Source organism: Haplochromis burtoni, unplaced genomic scaffold, assembly GCF_018398535.1.
Source record: "Haplochromis burtoni strain Fernald_Lab_line unplaced genomic scaffold, NCSU_Asbu1 Contig_19, whole genome shotgun sequence".
Classification (NCBI taxonomy): Eukaryota; Metazoa; Chordata; class Actinopteri; order Cichliformes; family Cichlidae; genus Haplochromis; species Haplochromis burtoni.
The window spans coordinates 1,879,823-1,900,637 of NW_024582380.1; the positions used below are offsets into that span (position 1 = coordinate 1,879,823).

General features: G+C 41.8%; 2 protein-coding genes across 2 annotated transcripts in view; one reads left to right on the forward strand and one right to left on the reverse strand.

Annotated features, from left to right (window-relative positions):
* The window catches only part of nxt2 (nuclear transport factor 2-like export factor 2), a 12,254-nt gene extending 9,110 nt beyond the window's left edge, over positions 1 to 3,144 (forward strand). Inside the window, exons 3-4 of the mRNA XM_005916489.3 lie at positions 1,537 to 1,681; positions 2,839 to 3,144. Coding sequence (XP_005916551.1) covers positions 1,537 to 1,681; positions 2,839 to 3,023 — 330 coding nt within the window. The 3' untranslated portion in view covers positions 3,024 to 3,144. The remainder of the gene's footprint in view (positions 1 to 1,536; positions 1,682 to 2,838) is intronic.
* Position 3,145: 1 nt separating this feature from the next.
* acsl4a (acyl-CoA synthetase long chain family member 4a) lies at positions 3,146 to 14,449 on the reverse strand. Its single transcript, XM_005916490.2, has 15 exons — positions 14,291 to 14,449; positions 11,941 to 12,482; positions 11,672 to 11,849; positions 11,435 to 11,544; positions 10,899 to 11,037; positions 10,662 to 10,812; positions 10,331 to 10,454; positions 9,677 to 9,748; positions 9,436 to 9,575; positions 9,167 to 9,339; positions 8,811 to 8,885; positions 8,523 to 8,711; positions 8,209 to 8,323; positions 4,545 to 4,702; positions 3,146 to 4,441 (listed from the first exon to the last, which is right to left on the reverse strand). The coding sequence occupies exons 2-15, from the start codon at positions 12,295 to 12,297 to the stop codon at positions 4,284 to 4,286; spliced, it is 2,139 nt and encodes a 712-aa protein (XP_005916552.1). The 5' UTR covers positions 12,298 to 12,482; positions 14,291 to 14,449; the 3' UTR covers positions 3,146 to 4,283.
* Positions 14,450 to 20,815: the final 6,366 nt, after the last annotated feature.

Here is a 20,815-nt window from a genome sequence, read left to right on the forward strand (position 1 = left end):
CTGCCACACATCTGTTCGACCAACGCCAGTAGATCTAAACGCCAGTAGATCTGGAACACCGGTCATTCCATTAGGCACACATTTCTAGTTGCGCCTCTCTTTTTCCTTCAGTCCCGTCTTAAATCTTCATGGCAAAGATTCAACAAAGTGATTTTGGTGCTTGTGGACTTGACAGCGTCACAGATTTGTCAGCTGCATATCCATGATGTAACTCCTGTTCCACTTTGAAAGGCCAAGTTGGATTGTGATCTAATGACCGGAGGCCATTTTACTACAGTGAATTCATTGTCATGTTCAAGAAACCAGTCTGAGACGGCCTGAGCTTTGCAATGTGATGGAAGAGCTTGTAGTAGTCATCAGAAGATGACTACACTGTGGTCACAAGGGGATGCGTATGGTCAGCAACGTCAGCTAAGATGTGACATTTAAACAGCTGGTACAAAGGAGCCATGTACCAAGAAAATGTCCCAAAAAATCTTAAACTCCAATATAAATGTTAAAGACCAAACGAAAATGACGTATTTCATTGAAAATGTTATTCCAAAAACACAAACCACATTAGCTATAAATTGCTAATGTTGTGCAGTCGTATGAAAAGTGTTAAGGCCAATGTGTGACCCACTCCTTCAATACAGAGTTTAAGTTAAAGTAATGAGTAATATCACAAACTAACCACCTCCAGTTACCAATTTTAATTTCTGTTTCAGATAAATGTATAAATGTATATAAATGTTTAAGTGTACATACTTGTGAGTAATTACAAACTGAATTTCTGTTATTACTGCAGCCTACCTGCAGTACCTTTTGTGGCCTGCCGGGGGTGGGGCAGCCCACACTTTAAGAATCACTGACCTACGCCATCACACCTCCACCATCCTTAACTGTTGATACAAGGATAGATCTGTGCTATCACTTTGTTTACACCAAATTCAGACCCTGCCAAATGTTGCAGCAGAAAGCAAAAATCATCAGATCAGGCAACATTTTCTAGTCTTCTGTATTTGGTCAACTTTAGTTAGCACGTGTGAATTGTAGTCTCCGCTTCCTGTTCTTAGCTGACAGGAGTGACAGCCTGTGGTCTTCTGCTGCTGTAGCCAATCTGCTTCAAGGTTTGAATGCATTCACAGATGCTCTTCTGGGTGTTTCATCTTTACTTTTTGTCATCTTTTGGCCATTATAAGTCCTGATATATTGGTCAGTACATCGGTTGGGCTCCAGCTTGAATAAGTACCTAATAATGTGGCCAATGAGTGTAGGTTATAGCATGTTGAAACTTAGCTTTAAAATCTTCTAAGTAAGAGATATTGTGAAGACTTCCTTATTTGGGCCTGTGATGCAAATTTATTAAAGTGGATTCAACTATGAGCTCCCCACTAACCCTCCGCAGTGAAAGCAGTCTTATTCTTAAAGTGATAGTTTTCATTTTAAAGATCACAACTTTTCAGTTTCACTAGAGCTAATGAGCATGGTGCTCTGCTACAGGCTGATGGCACTGTTGCTGTTAATGTTCACCATTGTCTGGCTCCCATGTGCTAGAACTTAATCCGGCTCTACCTGGACAAGGCTACCTTGGTGTGGAACGGAAATGCGGTGTCAGGACAGGAAGCCCTGGGCGAGTTTTTTGAGTCACTGCCATCCAGCGAGTTCCAGGTTCAAACACTGGATTGCCAGCCTGTGCACGGTCAGTGGGTCAATCCCAAACTCAACACATTTGAACTATTAAATTGATCCCCATTAATAGGGATGGGTATCGTTTAGGTTTTATCCGATACCGGTGCCAAATCGGTACTTTTGAAACGGTGCCGGTGCCTAAACGGTGCTCAAACCGGTGCTTAAAGAATGGAGAACACAAACTTTGTCCAAAAACCTCTCATGTTCAGCTGTTTTTTTGTAAAAAGATAACAATGTTAGCCTTTTCTGCAGCTATGGGGCATATATGGTATCACTCTTGGCTGGAAGCAGTGCTTAAACAATGGAAAAAAAACACAAACTTTGTCCAAAAACCTCTCATGTTAAGCTGTTTCCCACTTTTTCTTTGGTCATTTTAGCCTTTTTGTCCAGGGTGAAGGGAGTATCTGCCATCAAACAAGAGGACAGCCGCATGTAGCTATGATGATGTTTGCTAGTTCACCTTACATGCATTAATGTAATAACGTGGTTAGCCTACTCAACGTAAATTACACACGGACAACATTAAGCGACTCATGCAGAGAAGAATGGCTGCTGCTGCCATCATCATCCGTCATCATTTCTGCTACACTGGCAGGGCTAGGGGCCAGGACTCTATTCTTCGGGTTTTTGGGGGATGTTGCTCCGGTCCGATAACTGGCAACCCACCCAACGTGCACAGTGTGAGGTCTCGCAGCAAGCTATCAAATACGGCGCATTTCTCGGTTTTTAAAAAAACCGCTATGCGTCGCCAGGTGTTTCATCGGATTTGAGGTGTTACCTCCTTTGACAGTATCACAGTATCAGCTTAAAGCACTTGTTGCTGCTGAGTTTGCATCTTTTACTGTGAAGTACAGCCAGACTTTTGACCGCTTCGCCTTGGACATTTTTAATCTGTAGCTCTGCTCTAACTGAACGTACGTACCTGGCCCCGCCTACTATCCTGGGAAACGTAAAATGATTGGCTAGAAGTGTATCACAGCTCAGGGAAAAAAAGCACCGAAATAAAGCACCGAAATGTGCGCTGCTTTTCGGTCTGGTTACTACGGTTTATGTCAGAACCGGTACCCATCCCTACCCATTAATCATATTGTCTCATTAAAATGTGAATGTAAACCTTTATTCTTCTGTTGCTGCTTTAGAAAATAACTAACTTCTCCTCATTCACAGAGCAAGCAACCCAAGGCCAGACAACACTGCTTGTGGTGACCGGTGGCATAGTCAAGTTTGAAGGGAACAAACAGCGTTTTTTCAACCAGAACTTTCTCCTAACAGCTCAGGCTTCACCCAACAACGATCAGCCCGTGTGGAAGATCGCTAGCGACTGTTTCCGCTTTCAAGACTGGAATAGCTGAGGCTCTGCTTTCCCCTGAAGTGTACAAAGGCCTCAGCAGTGATCACCTTAATAATAATAATCAATATTGCATTTGTATATTCAGTTTTTTTGTAATAAAATAAAGTGTCATACAACACTGAGTACGAAAAGGTGTTTATTCTTGAAATGTCGAACATGGCATGTGACTGCAATGATGGGAGTAATAAATACACGTAGGTTCACCAAACAACTAAAGTGACTGCCATCGTCTGTGTACTTAAAACTTTTAACAATGCAAATCCACCAACATGATAGTATTTGGAAAAATACATAGAAAACACATTAAAACTGAGTTCAGAGGATCCTTTATACCAAATCGTACAATAACCTATTAACTGAGGTAAAGTACGCACAGTATTACAGTATGCCAGTTGTGACTATAATAAAGGCTAAGCAGTTTAGTAGTTAATCGTGTTTTTTTTAATAAGGTGCCTACAAACATTTGTCAAAATGTTTCTATACCCCACATTTGACAACTTCATATATTAAAACATTTGTCCGTCTTCCTGAGTCATTTAGGCCAACACATTTTGGTCTTCCTTTCTTAAACCATTAAAATAACATTAAAGCATAAATAAAACAGGTAAGAAACAAAATCAAAGCTAAATACACAGACACGGACAAACGACTGTAAATGCTCTTGATCGTGTCGATGTGTCTGCGGTGGGGAGTATTTTTCCTTTCAAGTAAACACGGCATTCAGCCTTTTTTGTAACTTTTCTTTTTTACTGTCTAGCTACCACCTCTGCTCGACTACATGAGAACTGCAGACTGAAGGCACCTTAACATCAGTACTCCAACTTTACAAAACAGCATGACATGCCTCTGTGATCATGGTCGCATTTTTTTCCTTTATTTTTTGAAACATTTTCAATGAAAGCAGCAGCAAGACTTAAGCAACATGTGGACCGAAGGTGCCGTTTCTAACAGCTACAAATAAGAGTCCCAGCAATTTCCAATGGATGGCAGTTGAGAGCTGCAATAGCCTTTCACCCTTCTAATAACAAAAACTGACACTTTGGTGCATCTCTTACAAACACAACTTCTCACACATTCACACACACACACACACACACACACACACGGATAAACGGCTACAACTATTTATAGCTTACGCTTTTCTCTGTGAAGCTGTGGAACACAAATAAACTACAGCTTTGTAACCAGAGGAATATTTGCACATCAAAATCGTGGTTATGGTGAAAGCAGTAACTCCTGGGTGGTGTGGGCCTGCTGGAAGTTACTTCCTCCCATACATTCTCTCTATGTGATGGAGATAGTGGTTCTTCAGCTCTTTCCTCTTCAACTTGAATGCATCTGTGACTAGGCCCGTTTCAGGTGTCCACGGCTCTGGACTCAGATGCACCTTCACTGGAATCTCAAATCTCTGGAGTTTAACTACAAGGAAGGAAAGTGATGTTCAGGCACGTTTGGACAAAGTATGGATGAAAGCAAAACTTGCAAAGCTTCTATTATCGCAATGCTGTGAAAAGACTCTTACTGTTAGTGGCGACCTCCTTGATCGCCTTCAGGACCTCGCTTTCCATTTCAGGATTAGTGCAGATCTCCTCCCATGTCCCCTCTATGCTCCTCTGTTTGGCCAGTTCTGTGAGCTTTTTCTGATTGGGAACCACGAAGCTGATCACATAGTTCTGATCACTGCAAGGGCACACAATTTAAAACACAAAAAAAAAAAGTTTAGAAACTGTTCAACATTACGTCGCATGCCCACCACTGAACAACTACAGACGAAATAATTAATTCAAGTTGCAGCCGTAATCACTTCAGTCTAATTAAGTGCCATATTTTAATTGTTCCGATATCAGCTGAAGTCGAAGTGAGCGCTACATTTGTTGATTCAGTCGTCATTAAGACACTTAAACGTCACTTGGAGTTCTCATGTCAGCCAGAGTGCAGGTGACACATCTGAAGTGGGAAGAATTTCATGACGGTTTGGGTGTTCACACTTAAAGCTGTCAGTTCAAGTGTGTAGGTGCAAAAGCCTGTCAGGTAATTATGTATGAACAGTAACAATTTGATTTTATTGGAGCTTGGAGAAGAACTGAGACTGGAAATGATTTAAAGTGTAAACATGAAGGTATAATAAGTACGGGGGGGGGGGGGGGAAAAGGCAAAGAATGACTGCAGGAGCGGTGCAGAGTGATGTGGAATGATAAAAGGAGAAGAATTCAAGGAGTGGAGCTGTGAGACACAAGCAAGTGCTGGCAACGTTGAGAAATACTGCTACTGCTGGGATATCCTGAGTAACCATCTCTGTGTAATATTATGCAATATACCATGTTTAAACTGTTCTGACAACACGTCAGTACTGCTGTAGCTAAACCGGGTGCCCCTTTTCAGAAGCGGAACTAAACCTGCCTGCATAATTAGAACAGTACACACATGTTTAACAGACTGGACTAAATTTAGGTTGAAAAATGTTTTCCTGCACATTATGTTTATATTAAGAGCCCAGAAATAACACAAGAGGTCAGAAAAAACAAAATAATAATTTAAAAAAACCAAACAAAAAAAACACAACCAAAACACCTACCCAATGAATTAAACCTTAGCTTGCTTAATTCGATATGCTAAAATACATTACATGGACAAAAGTGCTGGATGACCTACAAGAGCTGCTCAGCCATGCAAACCCACACCGTGAAGCTCCCCGTGCACAGTGTTTATGCTGATGTTTGAAACTCTGCAGTTATTGAATCAGCAGATCGTTGATGACTTTATAAAACCCTGCTCTGCAACTTTACATGCTGCTGTGGTTCCAATAATACATTTACAGTCAACTGTAGAATATCTAGTAGGGAAAAAATGTCCCACACTAACTTTGTCCTATTACAGCACCACACTCACATTCAGTGAGCTCTTTACAATGACCCACTCTTTCACGGATGTTTGCAAAGGCAGATCGCATGGCTAGGTGCTTGGTTGTATATGCATTTGGCTAAGAACAGAAAACAATGATTGCAAGGTGTGGCCCAATTCTTTTGTCCATATACTGCATTATGTACTGCATTTATTAAACTGATGATAAAGTGTCATTCACATTTTCAAATGGGATTTGAGATGATGATCTCCAAGTGTGAGATAAGTGAAAGACATTTCTATAGATATGCAATCATGTATAGTATAGAGATGGACCGATCCGATATTACGTATCGGTATCGGTCCGATATGACCTAAATTACTGGATCGGATATCGGAGAAAAATAAAAAATTGTAATCCGATCCATTAAATATCACGAAAGCACCTCACAAAACTGCAACACGCCGTAACTCGACCTCATGAACTAGCCGTCGGAGCAGTATGCATCGCGTGATAGAGCGGCTGTGGCATGCGGGACCTGTCCGGTGGTCTGGTGAGCATTTGGAGCCTCGCTACCAACCCGGCATTTCATCTCCGACAAAGTTATCCCGAGAGAAGTAAAGCAAGTGTGTAAGTCCATCTCTGAATGTTTGTAAAGCATTCCTGCGTTAAGCTTAACGAGCGACTGCCTCTCGCTCTCCGGCTGCTACTTCAATCATGAAACTGCTTAATGATCAGCTGATCGGCTTTTCTGTCGCGAGTCCGTCGTCTCTTGTTTGCTTTTGGCCCACTTTGCACCAGAAAGAGGAAACCAGCGGATAAACAACAGCAGCACGTTTAAGCTTGATCAAGCTGTTGTTAGAATGTATTTAATATTACTTTCTACTCGAGGATCTTTTTCTACGTAGCTGACGGCTGGTAACTGTGCAGGGGCGGATCTAGCAAAGTTTAGCCAGGGGGGCCGATAGGGCATTAACAGGGAAAAGGGGGCACAAAGACATACTTTTCTTTCTTATTCTCATTTAAAATGTCTGAGCTTTTAATAAATAATTATCTGACACCCAAAGTTTTAATTTGATGTAAAATGAATAGAAGTCCATTACTGTATATAGTAACTGTTAAGTCTATATATATACCCTAGTAAGCTATAGTACTTTTTCCTTTGGGAAGGTACCATCTGTGCAGTCTGCAATTTTGTTGAAGAAAGATGTTGAATCTATTTAATATTTCTTGAAAAATAATTGATTTCTGTGCATTTTTTTTTCACACTGCATCAAATTAAGGTTGATTACGTCGATTAAGCATCATGAGGTGGAGCGTGAGGGGTGGTTCCCTATTTTTTATTTATTTATTTTTGTTGTTGCTGGGAGTTGGAACCCTATTAGTTAGGTTGCTTAATATTTACGCTAAGTACTCTTTAAAATACCAGAATAGGGAGGATGGTGTAGGTTTAAGTTTATTAGATTGATCAGTATTGCTGAACTATGAAATATTTTTTTTTTGCATACAGGTATAACAGAATAGCTTTAGTGTAGTTGTTGTTTTAAACTTGAGTATGAACTTATACAAAATGCAGCAAGATATTTAAAAAACAGTTTTGTTGATTAAAAAACACTATATCGGATTCATATCGGTATCGGCAGATATCCAAATTTATGATATCGGTATCGGTATCGGACATAAAAAAGTGGTATCGTGCCATCTCTAGTATAGTACAAATAGAAACAGCCTGTAGCTGATGAATATACCATACGTACAAGTAAACATTTCATGGAAATGTCATCTGGGTTGTTTACTAGTACCTTTATCTTTTATTTCATTTCCTGGTTCATTTGCATCAACTGATAAGAAACCCTGACCCTGAATAACATTTTCTGTAATTCTAACTTTATGCAAGTAACTCGTGAAATAATATTTGTTTGTACCCGTCATATGCAAATCTGTGTTTAGTCAGTGTTTATTAGCACAAAACTTCAGCTGACCTATCATGCATATGAAACTGATATGAATCTATGACTGATCGCTATAATGTAATTTTTCTCCAAAGTCAAACGTGAAGAATGAAAAAAATATTTCAAGAAGCACTCGTGTTCTTAAGTTTAGAGTAAAAACACAGACGCCTGCAGCAGTTGAATATGATGTTTGAACTGTAAACAGCTCGTGGAAAGGTCACCATCTGCAAATTCATTCAGCCATTTCCCCATATCGTTTATAATCTGCCATTATACTCGTTGATCCAGATGCAAATCATATATTAGGATATGGAAAAACTTTGCCTCTAAATTGCATCTCCTACCATTTTAACTTTCCCTGAATAAATAAATAAAAAAAGTAGGTCACTCACCTGTTTGCATAAGCACAGATGTTGTCTATAAGAGGGCAGTTTTTCAGAGCAGATTCCACTTTACCGAGAGACACGTACTCTCCAGCCTGCAGTTTCACCAAATCTTTCTTGCGGTCTTAATGAGAAAAAGTAAATGATAAATGGACTGATTTTTATATAGCACTTTAAAAAAAAAAAAAAAAAAAAAAAAAAAATAAAAAAATTTAAAAAAAAAAAAAAAAAAAAAACTCTACTTAAGCACTCAAAGGGCTTTATACAATATGTATCATTCACAGTAGCATCCCACCCCCGCCCAGAAAAAGAAATATACACACCAACAATTTGTAGACAGCCATCTGGGTAAACCTCTCCTACATCTCCGGTGCAGAACCATCTCTGACCATTTTCATCCACAAAGAAGTCCTGATTGTTGCCTTCACTCCTGTAGTAGCCCATGGTTACATTGGGGCCACCGATCAAGATCTCCCCTCTTGGATTTGGCTTGTCTTTACTGGTGTAGCCACCTGAGTGAAAAAAAAAAAAAAAACACATGACTACGCTGCAATGGAGATCTTTCCATTCTGCAAAAGCGTGTCCCGGCATGTTTCCCCCCCCAAACATACCTTCAGCCCAGTCCCTGAGTCTAATTTCACAGCAAATCAGAGGAGCTCCAACACGACCGGTGCTGATGTCTTCAACTGTAAAATGAAAAACATTTCTTAAGAACAGTCATTTAAACATCATTTTCAATTTAGGCCCATCTGCTTCTATCCTGAGGTATTTGTTTATCCTGTGTGACTATTGGCCAGGCTCACTACAATAATGACTGCTTCCAGTCAGCAAATCACTAGGGAACTGAGGCACTTTAGTTAATCCAACTTAAAATAAAACTAAGTCAGGATTTGTTTCTTTTAAATTAAATAATGCCTAAATTTGAACTCATCTGTCATTATTTTGGGCACTCGAAATGTTATCTTACCCTCTGTGATAGTGCCTGCTCCACAGGTCTCAGTGAGGCCGTAGCCCTGGCCCACTGGACAGCAAAAACACACATTCATAAATCTCTGAGTGGCCGGGGACAGGGGGGCTCCTCCAGACAGCATCATCCTCACTCGCCCACCCAGCAGTTTCTTTACTTTCCGGAACAACAAGCTGCAAAGAGAGATCACGCAGTGTTTTGATTTTAAGTTAAACAAGCCAATCGTGTTTTAGTGCAAGGGTCACAGGAATGCATAGGATGCTCCTTACGCATTGCAGAGTGGTGCGTCATAGCCCCTCCTGATCTGCTCCAGTTTATAATTGTAGCCCAGTGTAAACAGCATCTTCTGAACAAAACCCATTTCCTGCACTTTGCTCATCACGTTCTTGTTGATGCGATCCATGATTTCCTTTTTGGACCAAACATATAGGAGTTATTGAGACACCAGTTGACAAACAAAACAAAATAAAGAAAGACACAAACAGGATAAATAAAAAACAAGGTTCTTACTGGCACAGCTGCCATCAGTGTGGGCCTGAGCACAGAGCAGTCTCCTTTACTTCCCTTCTTTATCCTGGTAGACTAAAGAGGAGAAGGAAAAAAATAAAAATTGAAATAATTGTCCAACTTTTGTAATGTAACCGCTCCTCAATCTGCCCTGCTTCCCACTGATGTGACTAATGTGGCCACAGACTACAGAATCTAATCGACAAAGGCAAGATCAAGTCACACTGGTTTGTGGACAAACTCATGCCTCAAGTTTTAATAAAACCAGACATTATTAAAGTGTTTCTCATCATTTCCAACTGATTTGTTGCGCAGTTAGCAAAGCTTCCAGTGGGCTAAGTTAGGCATCTCCTTTAAGTAAGATTAAAAAAATAAATATAAAAAGCTGCTTTTTTGGAGAGCTACTGTTCGCCATGATAAATACGATTCACATCTGGTTTTGTGAACTCTCGTTTCCTCAAATCTTTACAATGTAGATAAAGTGTGGACCGATGCCACGGCACGCAATCGTCACAATGGCCACTTAAACTGTGAAAAACAACAGCTTGAAATAAACCAGACTTTTCATCTAAATATTAACAGCAACACCACTAAGAGTCAATTAAAATATAGACTACAGTGACAGAAACAATGCAACCTGGCGTCGGTGCTGCTTACCTGGTCTGACAGTGTCTGTGGGGACGAATAGCCAATCCGACAACCATATGTGACACAGGAGATTTCAGCTGTCATTTCCAGAACATGAGCCAGGGGTAGATAGGCTATGTAGGTATCATTAGGCCTGCCACAGTAGAATCATTGAAAGTCTTGGTTAGGACCAACGATTAGTAGACATTTTCAGTTCCTCTTTCCAATGTTTACACTGAGGATCTTTGACTGCACTTCCTTAGTTCCAATTTGAACTTAAACTTTCTTTTTTTCTTAGATTTCTTCACATCTCCAAGTAGCCTTATTAAAATACTACAAATCAGCCATTGCTGCAACTCACCCGAGCCCAGGGATGCGTTCACACTGGCCTGTCATTCCTGCAATTAGGTTACTGTGGACAATGACAACTCCTTTGGGTCTGCCTGTGGAACCGCTGGTGTACATCACAACGGCCAGATCGGATGGCCGGGGCTCAACAATTGCCCTAGCCACTGTAGAACAAAGGAAAGCGTTACTGTCTTGTACTGTGCCTGAAATAGGACAAAAAGCACAACCAGAGTGAGTCAGAAATACACACCATTCTCCGGCTGCCTGCCCATCTCTCGTACGGACTGCATGCTGCGGATGGAAAGCCCTGCTGGGTAGCCTTCTGTGTTCATTTTCTTGTCATCCACATAAATCACATGCTTCAGGTTGGGGATCTGTGGCAGTACAGTCTATGCAGAAAAAGCAAAGAGTAAAAATGTTACAGGAGGATGCCCAAGTACAAGATTTCCTTCTATAAATAACATTTTTAAAAAAGTGATAGTCCTTTGGGATTTTCTTTGTAACAGAAAGCCAGTAAATGCATCTTTAAAAAAAAAAAAAAAAAAAAATGCTTTAACAAATCAATTCTGTGTTCCTTATTTCATCCATGAAGCTGTGGACAAAACATTATTCTGGGTTTTCCAAACTTTAATGTTAACAATTTGCTACATCTTAAATTATAATCATGTGATGATAATTGAGGCTGTTAGATGGTAAACAAAGACGTCTCATGAGAATAATCATATCACTGCTTCTCTTGTTCTTAGGAGTGATGGTTGGACCATGTGCTGTAAAGGATTAACTCACTTTCAGCTTAGTCTCAAGGAGCTCCACGCTGGTGACCAAATGTGAAACACCCGTCTCATTCAGTCCAAAAGCAATCGCCTCCTCCCCCAGTGTGGCGTAGAACGTCACCACTGCAATAATAATATTGTTTAAAAAAGGATCTCAGTGAGTGAGATAATTAAATTATGAAACACTTAACACAGCATTCACGCTATCAGACCCCAAAACCTTGGATTGAACGCGCTGAGATATACTTACGTGGGAAATTGCGTCTGAAGCATGCCTGAGCAGTGATCATCCACTCTGCCCTGGTTTCACAGAAGACTGCAATAGTGCTTTTGGGTTGCTGCCCCAAAGCCGCCAATCCACTGCCAAACTCACTGACTATGGAGTCGAGTTCATTGTAGGATAACCATTTGTACTCCCCCAGGATCAGCTAAAAGGAGAAAGGGTCACATAAATAACACCGAACATCTCTGATCACTTACGCATCTGTCAACAGAGCAGTAAACTCTAAGCAACCTTACCTTTTTAAAAACTTTGCCGTTGGGCTGAGTCTCATTCTCTTCGCTCAGAATCTCTCGGGTTCCTAGACAATCAGCTTCACCGAAGCGCTGCACAGCATGCTTGAACAGCTTATCGAGTGTGTCCTTGCCTGGGAAGTCTTCCCTGGCCAGGGAATCAAATTGGTCCACGGAGCGGTATGGTCCCTCGGCACATCCTGATTTGGAACGGGCTTTTATCCTCTTGGACAGAGCTTTTCCTTGGCCAGCTCCGGTGAGGTAGTACCAAGGCAGGAATGAGACTATTGAGTACAGCCATATGATAAGGTGGATTGGAAAAAGGAGGATAGATTGGAGGACAGAGTCTGACTGAAGACCCATGCTTTTTTTCTGGAAGGGAGCTGAGCAGCAGGTTATCAGAAAACTTTCAAGCTTGGTGGTCCCAAAGATGTTTGAGGTGCGTCAAGAGAATTGTGTTGGACGGGAAGAGGGGGAAAAAAAGCTCTTAAACTCTTAAGAGTCCCACAGTTGTAGCATGTAAATATTTGGTCCACAAAATGCTTAAGCTAAAGTTGAGACAGAAAAGAAAAACAAAAAACACAATACAGTCAATTGACAGTTCATTCATCAGCTGCCTATGAGATCACTTAAATAACTCAGGTTAAAAGTCAAAAGCAAGAAAGTTGATTTTCACCCAAATATCTATTGCATGCCAAGAGATGTCACAAAAGGGAAGTTGGCTGGTTAACTAAGTTTGTCTGGTGGTTGACTTCTTGCTTAAAGGAACTCTGACAAAACACTAGATTGGAAATAAAAAGTGAACTATTAACCATCAGTATCTGAGGCTTATCTAAACCGTTCCACCACTGTGCTACCTCTTCTTACAGACAGGAAGACTGCACTACACACGGCAAGTATCCACAACCTCCTCGCTGCGTACCAAACCGCCTCTGTATGTCTGAACGTTTTCAGTGCTCAGCTCCTTATAATGTCCTCTGCTGCACTCAAACACCTGCCTGCTTTTAAACAACAGGTCAACTGAAAGGTCATGGAGGGATGAAGTAGTGCGGAGATGTGGTCACTCTGACCAGACTGGCTACTGTCCAATGAGGATTGTGCTGCAGACAACCAATGACAATACTCTTTAGGCTCACCCCACTTGGTGGTCAGGGAAGGGTCACTATAGAGCAAGCTCAGCCTGCTGATATCCTCAGAGTGCAGAGGCGGTAAAGTAGTTAAAACAAATTGTGTCTCATAATTGCAAAATGTAGTCAATATCCACATGTTTGCTCTGTGGCTAAACGTCACGTGCTGAACCCGTTTAGCACGTGACAAAGTAATTGTAGCCTACGGCAGTCAACTATTAAGTGGAAAGTGTCTTCATGGCACAAGACAGACACCGGTTACCTGCAAATAAGAGAACACTGTGTACTTAGCTACATTAAGACATTTATGGAAAGAGAAGGTCAAACCACGTAACTGGCTTTCCCAATCCTGAAAGCTCACACTCTTCATCGTGAATCATTTCCGTGAATCATATCCTCAGTGTACGTCACATCTGTCCATACATCTTAAAGAATGACAGTACACCCACAGATGAATCAAAGCGGCGGAGAAAGAAATATTTATATGTCAGGATCTTTTTCTGGGCTCTTACTGTGGAAATAAAAATACCCTGAAAACATTCCTGTGTGGTGACAGGACGTGGGGATGGTGATGATGGAAAAGCCATGGACCACTAGCTTAAAACAGTTTTTCCTCTCTCTCTTGGGTGGAATTGAATAAAAGCAAATTCAAATCATTTTACACGGGAATACGGGAGTGAGTGGTTCGATGCAAATCTCCTCACACGTCTATATCTAGTTGTGAGTGATAAACACGTTATCTAACGGTAAAAAGCCAAACACTGCATATCCGTTTAGGGCAGGTATTGCTGACAAAAGCGACAGTTTAATACCGGGAAATGCTAAAGTTGTAGCCGGGGTCTGCAGTTTCCACTTGTAACACGTTACGCTAAAACACCATGAAAAACAATACGAGCTGTAATTAAAATTAAAGCGCCTTTCTTGCCCCCTTTACATAATTGGTCTGCTTCAAAATAAGGCGAGCTGGGAAGCAAATCCGACCTCCTTATCTAGCACTGAAACGACAATGGGTCAGGAGCGGCATGGCAGACGAAATGATGACAAAAAGCCGCCGCACATTGCTGGCACGGCGCGTCTCACTGGCAAGTTGATTAACGTTAGCTGCTGTCGCTTAAACCTGCTCAATATTAGCAGTACATATTAACTAACGGATAAAGGCTCTAATGAGATTACAGCGGTCAGCTAGAGAGTGATACCATGCTGTATTGGCAGGCTGGCAGCGTTCTTACCTTCAGCTGAAGAAAGTCCGGTCAGCCGTGTGCCGCTCTTTCACAAATGACCGAAAGTTACCTTTTGTTGGGACCTAGAAACCCGGAACCACTACGTCATCTGATTCCATATTTCTCGACCAATGAGCAGCCAAAGCGGATTTGCGCTCTCTACGTCCGCTTAAAAAGAAAAAGAAAAAAAGAAAAAGGTAACAGGAAATCAGTAATGCGTATGTTCTCTGGCTCTGTTACAGCACCTGTATTTTTCTTTCATCATGTAATGGTTATGTGTGTATTTTTCCGAAGTTTACATCCAAACAAAAGCAAAATAATAATAATAATAATAATAAAAGAGTTACCGTACTTGCACTCTTATCTAATATATTTTGCAGATAGATCTGATAATTGAGATCAGATCATTTGTTTACATATTATGCAGCTTACACAAATCTAGCTGAGATCTGATAATTTCTGTTTATATATGATGGAGCTTACAAAACCCCGTATAATATTAGATTGAAACCTGGTTTTTACATTCATGATCCTGCTTTGATGTGTGCCTGATTTGGTATTTTTATTAAAGACACTGAAAATTCTTTCAAGTACAAGCACCATTCCCACTCATTAAAACAACAAACGGCTGCGCACGCTCGGAGTGCACCAGTGAAGACAATGCATTCATCATCACAGAGCATGCCGTGAGGAACACCTTCAGGAGGGTGAACACCAGGAAGGCAGCAGGACCAGATGCAATCCCTGGCCGGGTCCTTAGAGCCTGCGCTGACCAGCTAGCACCGGTGTTCAAGGAGATCTTTAACCTTTCCCTGGCCCAAGCAATGGTTCCCACGTGCTTCAAACAGACCATCATTGTCCCTGTTCCAAAGAAACAACAGCCCGCTTGCCACAATGACTACCGTCCAGTAGCACTGACTTCAATTGTAATGAAGTGTTTTGAAAGGCTGATGAGAGATCACATCACTTCTTCACTTCCTGCCACCATCGACTCATTTCAGTTTGCTTACCGGACTAATCGTTCCACAGACGATGCCATATGTCACCTGCTCCACACATCCCTGAGTCACCTGGACACTGGCAGAGGGAATTATGTTAGGATGCTGTTCGTGGACTACAGTTCAGCATTCAACACAATAATTCCCTCTAAGCTTTTCACCAAGTTGATGGATCTAGGACTCAGCTCATCACTGTGTCAGTGGATCCTCAACTTCCTCACAGACAGACCCCAATCAGTGAGGGTGGGAAAACAAGTCTCCCCCTCCATCTCACTCAGCACTGGAGTGCCTCAGGGCTGTGTTTTAAGCCCCCTGCTGTACTCACTGTACACTTATGACTGTGTAGCCACATCAGACACCACCTCCATTGTCAAGTTTGCTGACGACACTGTGTTGTGGGCCTGATCTCCGACAACATCGAGACGGCCTACCTGGAGGAGATTAGGAACCTGGAGACCTGGTGCCAGGAGAATAACCTCCTCCTAAACGTCAGCAAGACTAAGGAGCTGATCGTGGACTTCACTACAAAGCAGGCGAGGAATTACAAACCCCTCATCATCAGTGGCACGCCAGTGGAGAGAGTGGACAGTTTCCGATACCTGGGTGTCCACATCACTCAGGACCTGTCATGGTCCTGTCACATCAACACCCTGGTTAAGAAAGCCCGTCAGCGTCTCTTCTTCCTCAGAAGACTTAGAGACTTCCATCTGCCACTGAAGGTGCTCAAGAACTTCTACTCCTGCACCATCGAGAGCGTCCTGACGGCAAACATCTGCACCTGGTTTGGGAACAGCACCAAGCAGGACAGACGAGATCTGCAAAGGTGGTGCGCTCGGCACGAACGCATCATTCAATCAGAGCTCCCTGACCTGCTGTCCATCTACACCAAGCGGTGCAAGACCAAAGCTAGGAAGATTATGATGGACCTCTCCCATCCCAACAATGGACTCTTCTCACTGTTGAGGTCTGGGAAGCGCTTCCGCTCCCTTAAGGCCAAAACAGAGAGAATGAGGAGGAGCTTCTTCCCCCAGGCTATTCGGCCCTGAACCAGGTGTAGGACTGGACTCTCCACACATCACATCACTATAACTGGACTCTCACACATCCCGCACTCTGGTTTTTCTTCATGCACACTTCCTATAATTTATAATCTCTTTCTGCTATTTGCACATTTTTACTGTAAATTTCTAAGTTAAATCTGTAAATTTTGTAATAACCTGTAAATTGTAAATACTGTAAAACCACTGTCATTTAATGGTCGGGCATTGCATTGCACAGCTACAAGCATTTCACCTCATGTCATACTGTGTATGGTTGTGTGTGTGACAAATAAAATTTGAATTTGAATTTAAATAGATTGATGGATAAATAGGTACGTAGATACAGCATAGACTGATTGCTGATTACTGGACTATGGAGTCCTTAGCCTGAACAAGATTATTTAAAATCACCTGTGCCAATCTGAAAGAGCTGGAGTGAGTTTAGCTATGAAACATGGAATGGATTCAGAAAAGCTCAAAGCTGTAGGAGTTCAGAATCAGAATCAGAATACTTTATTGATCCCTGGGGGAAATTATTTTTTGTTACAGTGCTCCATTATAAACCAACATAAAAACAAAGACAGACAATACGCTAACTAAGAATAGTACAATATATACATATATATATATATATATATATATATAATAATAAAATCATATATCATAAGTTAACATCATCATAGTCACATAAATAATAGCTGGAAAAGAAACATGTGTAGTTGTAGCAGTAACCAGTGTGTTAAGTGGATGCGTTGTACAGGGAGATGGCCACAGGCAGGAAAGATTTCCTGTGTCGTTCAGTGGTGCTTTTCGGTAATCTCAGTCTCTCACTGAACGGCTCCTGTGACTGACCAGCATGTCATGGAGTGGGTGGGAGGTGTTATCCAACATTGTCTTTATCTTGGACAGCATCCGCCTCTCCGACACCACCTTGAGGGAGTCCAGCTCCATCCCCACAACATTACAGATTAGTTTATGGAGTCTGTTGGCATCTGCTACCCTCAGCCTGCTCCCCCAGCATGCAACAGCATAGAGGATCGCACTGGCCACAACAGACTCATAGAAAATCCTGAGCCTTTTCTGGCAGATGTTGAAGGACCTCAGTCGCCTCAAAAAATAGAGACGACTCTGGCCCTTCCTGTAAAGTGCTGTGGTGTTTTTAGCCCAGTCCAGTTTATTGTCAATGTGTACTCCAAGGTACTTCTCCAAGGTTGGAGAAGTAAATCCAAGAAAAACAATGACAGCACAATGGCATATCACTCTGTGATGTAAAAAAAAAAGAGAGAGAGAGAGAGAAAGAGAAAACTCTTTTAAAGCAAATAAATATTCCATCACTGAGGCACAAGTCAGCTGTGAAAACAAGGGATGCTGGATTTTTTTTTTTTTAAATTCAGTGCAGGGGAGCACTCATCCACAATAACAATACAACAACTTAGGTAAGATTCATCATCTTTATCACCACATTCTATTGTAAAATCACTGAGTTGACAAAATTTGGCATATCAGAGCATTCAGACTTTGCACACGGATCCCTCCAGGTTGATTTATTTATTTATTTTTGCTTTTTATCCACCAAGGACCTGACTTTCAGGTACTGCTCATCTACTGTAGTTTTTTTCAGTTGGAGCGTGCCACTTCTTCTTTTGTCCTCTACCTTTCCAGTTTTCTCAAATTTTCTAAGGTCAACATATGCAAGGTTTTCAGCTAATAGCTGTTTGTGAATGACAAGATATCTGTTAGACTGTATTAACTTTGATGCTCTATGCTTAGATAAGTTACAGGTCAGTGTTGAGTGTCTTAAATAGAAATTATTCATTTGAAAATGATCAGATACAAGAATTGGACTGAAAATGATTGAAAAAGCAGATAATGTGAAAGAAAACCTGAAGAACTTTTGTTTAAAACCACTTTACAAAATTACAAGAATGTCTAGCTCTTTGGCATTTTTCTTGTAAGATATACTTTTGTGTTTGACTCTTTTGTTCCTCCAAGCCACAGGTGTCAAGCTCCAGTCCTCAAGGGCCAGTATCCTTTAACCTTTAGATGTGTCCCTGCTGCAACACACCTGAATATATTTAGTAGGTCATTAGCACTTCAGCCATTTGATTCATGTTACAGCAGCTAATGAATGAATGAACATGGTGCAATAAAAGTACTTTTAAAAGTACATTTTTCCAAACACTTAAAATTTATTTAAATTTACTTGAGTATGATTAGTGGTTGCCACCTCAGCATGCAGTCAAGACCTATAGTGTCTTGCTAATGATCTACTAATGTTATTCAGGTGTGTTGGAGCAGGGACACATGTTAAAGATTCAGGATACTGGCCCTGCATCTAAGCAGTTGCACCAATGAGAATGCACCACGGTCCTGCTTGTAGTTCCTTGCGAAGGCTTTGGAAATGATACTTCCAAAACACCATTCTACCAGAACCCTACGGCACACATGAGACAGACTGTTACCACCACCGCTCAGCTGTGGGGGGCTACAAGTATGATGTAAACAGAAGATTCTGAGCAATCCTCCCTTATGATAAGGTCTGGAAATCATGAGCTGCACCTTTCTGTAGTGTTTCGCAAGAATGAATGAAAAAGTGTACTGGAAAGCGCATATACCTTGGAGGTTTATGCAAACCATAATCTTGTCATTCCTGTTCTCCTTGGTACCTGGATTAGAGGGATGTGTTATGCAAACATGAGTTCCATGTGTGTAACCCATGAATCATAGAATGCTAACCTAATAGTTAGTATGTGTTGTCGGGGAAGTTTGTGTAATGTTAATTCACAAACTCAAAGTCAGTTAATGAGTTTATTGTCGGTTCACTGACACCACACAAAGCCCCAGTTTCTTTGTGACAAAAACCTTAAAGTAACAAGTGCCCAGAGATAAACTGGTTCAGGCCATCCTCTGCAGGTCACAGATGAAAGCTGGATTTCAAAAGCGTAACAATCTCCGTACCTTTTCCTTTAAACATTCAAACACAATCTCTAAAACTGATTTAATCAAATTGCTGCTGGGGTCACTTCATTAATGTGGTCAAATTAATTTGACATCCTAAAATTAATATGAAGTTAAACCTTATTCCTAGGACGTTTATTTTAAGCATCAATGCAATACTGGAGTAGCACTAAACTTTTTATAGTTAAAACTAGTGATGTGACATTCTGTATCGAGGCTTCAAAGCTTGTGTCGAGTAATGGAGGGGGCGTTTCCGCGATGCGCGTAACGAGGCTTGCTTCATTTATGGGAGGAGCTGAAAATGATGACGTCCGAAGCCTCGCTGCCCGGCTGTACCACGTGACTGGTTCAGGAAGTGGTTCGAACTTTGCCGCGAGCTATGACAGACGATATAAACCCCTCAGACTTCATTCAAAATGTGGGTGTTTGATGGAGAGTTGCGGTTAGTGAGAGTTTGGAGACCGTTTGGAGGTTTATGAGTGTATAAAAGGCTCTGGGATTTTATGTCTATGTTCTGCAATATTGTGTGGGGTGGAGTCGTAGGAAATGACGTAGGCAGAAGCTGGGGGTATCGCGATGCTACTCGAGAAGAGGGTTTTTTCTGTGTTAGTTCTGTTACCTCGTAAGCTGTGTTCCTGGTTGCCATCCTTCACGTGATGCTCCGAGTGTTAAGTTCATGACTGGAAACTGCTGGCAACACTGAGCATCTAGGTGGCAATAAAACAGCTGGCGGTGACAATCCAGCAAAGTGGAAGCCTGTTGTCCTCCTTCCTGTATCCTGACCGATACACCATCTTGTTAGCTGCTGAACCTAAAAGAACTAGCCCTCACCAAGTACTCCTCAAATTGGTCTCGAGCGGAGCAGTATCAGAAGATGGAGCCAGATGGAGCGACATGTCCTGATGCAAGGCCTAAACGCCATACACGTCGACCAAGCCGGTTTGAGGACTTTGATGTTAACTATACAGGCCACCTCTTTAGGGAAATGCTGCAGTGGGATACCCCACAGCCTCACACAAGAAGCGACAGAGTTCAGCCTCAGTATAGTCATACGCCACCCCCCTACAGCGACAGGGATGGGGCCTATTACAATACACCCCCTCCACTGGGAAGAAGTGAACAAGATGTGGACCTTAATAGGAGCCTCTCACCTGAATTTGCACCTTCCAATTGGCCAGGGTCTTCAATACACACATTTCATACAGAATTCAGAGCCTTGCAGGCCGAAAGAGAGCAGCTACTCCAATCACAGCAAGTTTTACAGGAGGGCCTCAAAGAACTGAAGGAAGCAAAGAGTGACCTCAGAGAGCTGATCGAAGTGGCTCACCTGCTAAGGAAGGATATGGCTCAGCTGACTGTCTCACAGCATAGCACCAGTCAGCCCCCCAAACGCGGTTCAGGAGAGGTATACACCACCCCTGAGACAATGCCACAGGAGGAGGATGAGGAGGTGTGGCCCGACCCACCGCCATGGCCTGAGCCGATGGAAGAGTTGCACACGGGATTCTCCCAAATGAAGGTTGACGAACAATACTCCA

What these genes read in the sequence shown, in the direction of transcription:
- acsl4a (XM_005916490.2), bottom strand. Translation starts at nt 12,297, where the DNA reads ATGGGTCTTCAGTCAGACTCTGTCCTCCAATCTATCCTCCTTTTTCCA. An exon ending in CTTCAGACGCAATTTCCCAC is followed by an intron (nt 11,545 to 11,671) that starts GTAAGTATATCT and finishes TTATTATTGCAG; the next exon opens with TGGTGACGTTCTACGCCACA. An exon ending in TGGCTGTCTACAAATTGTTG is followed by an intron (nt 8,324 to 8,522) that starts GTGTGTATATTT and finishes TTTCTCATTAAG; the next exon opens with ACCGCAAGAAAGATTTGGTG.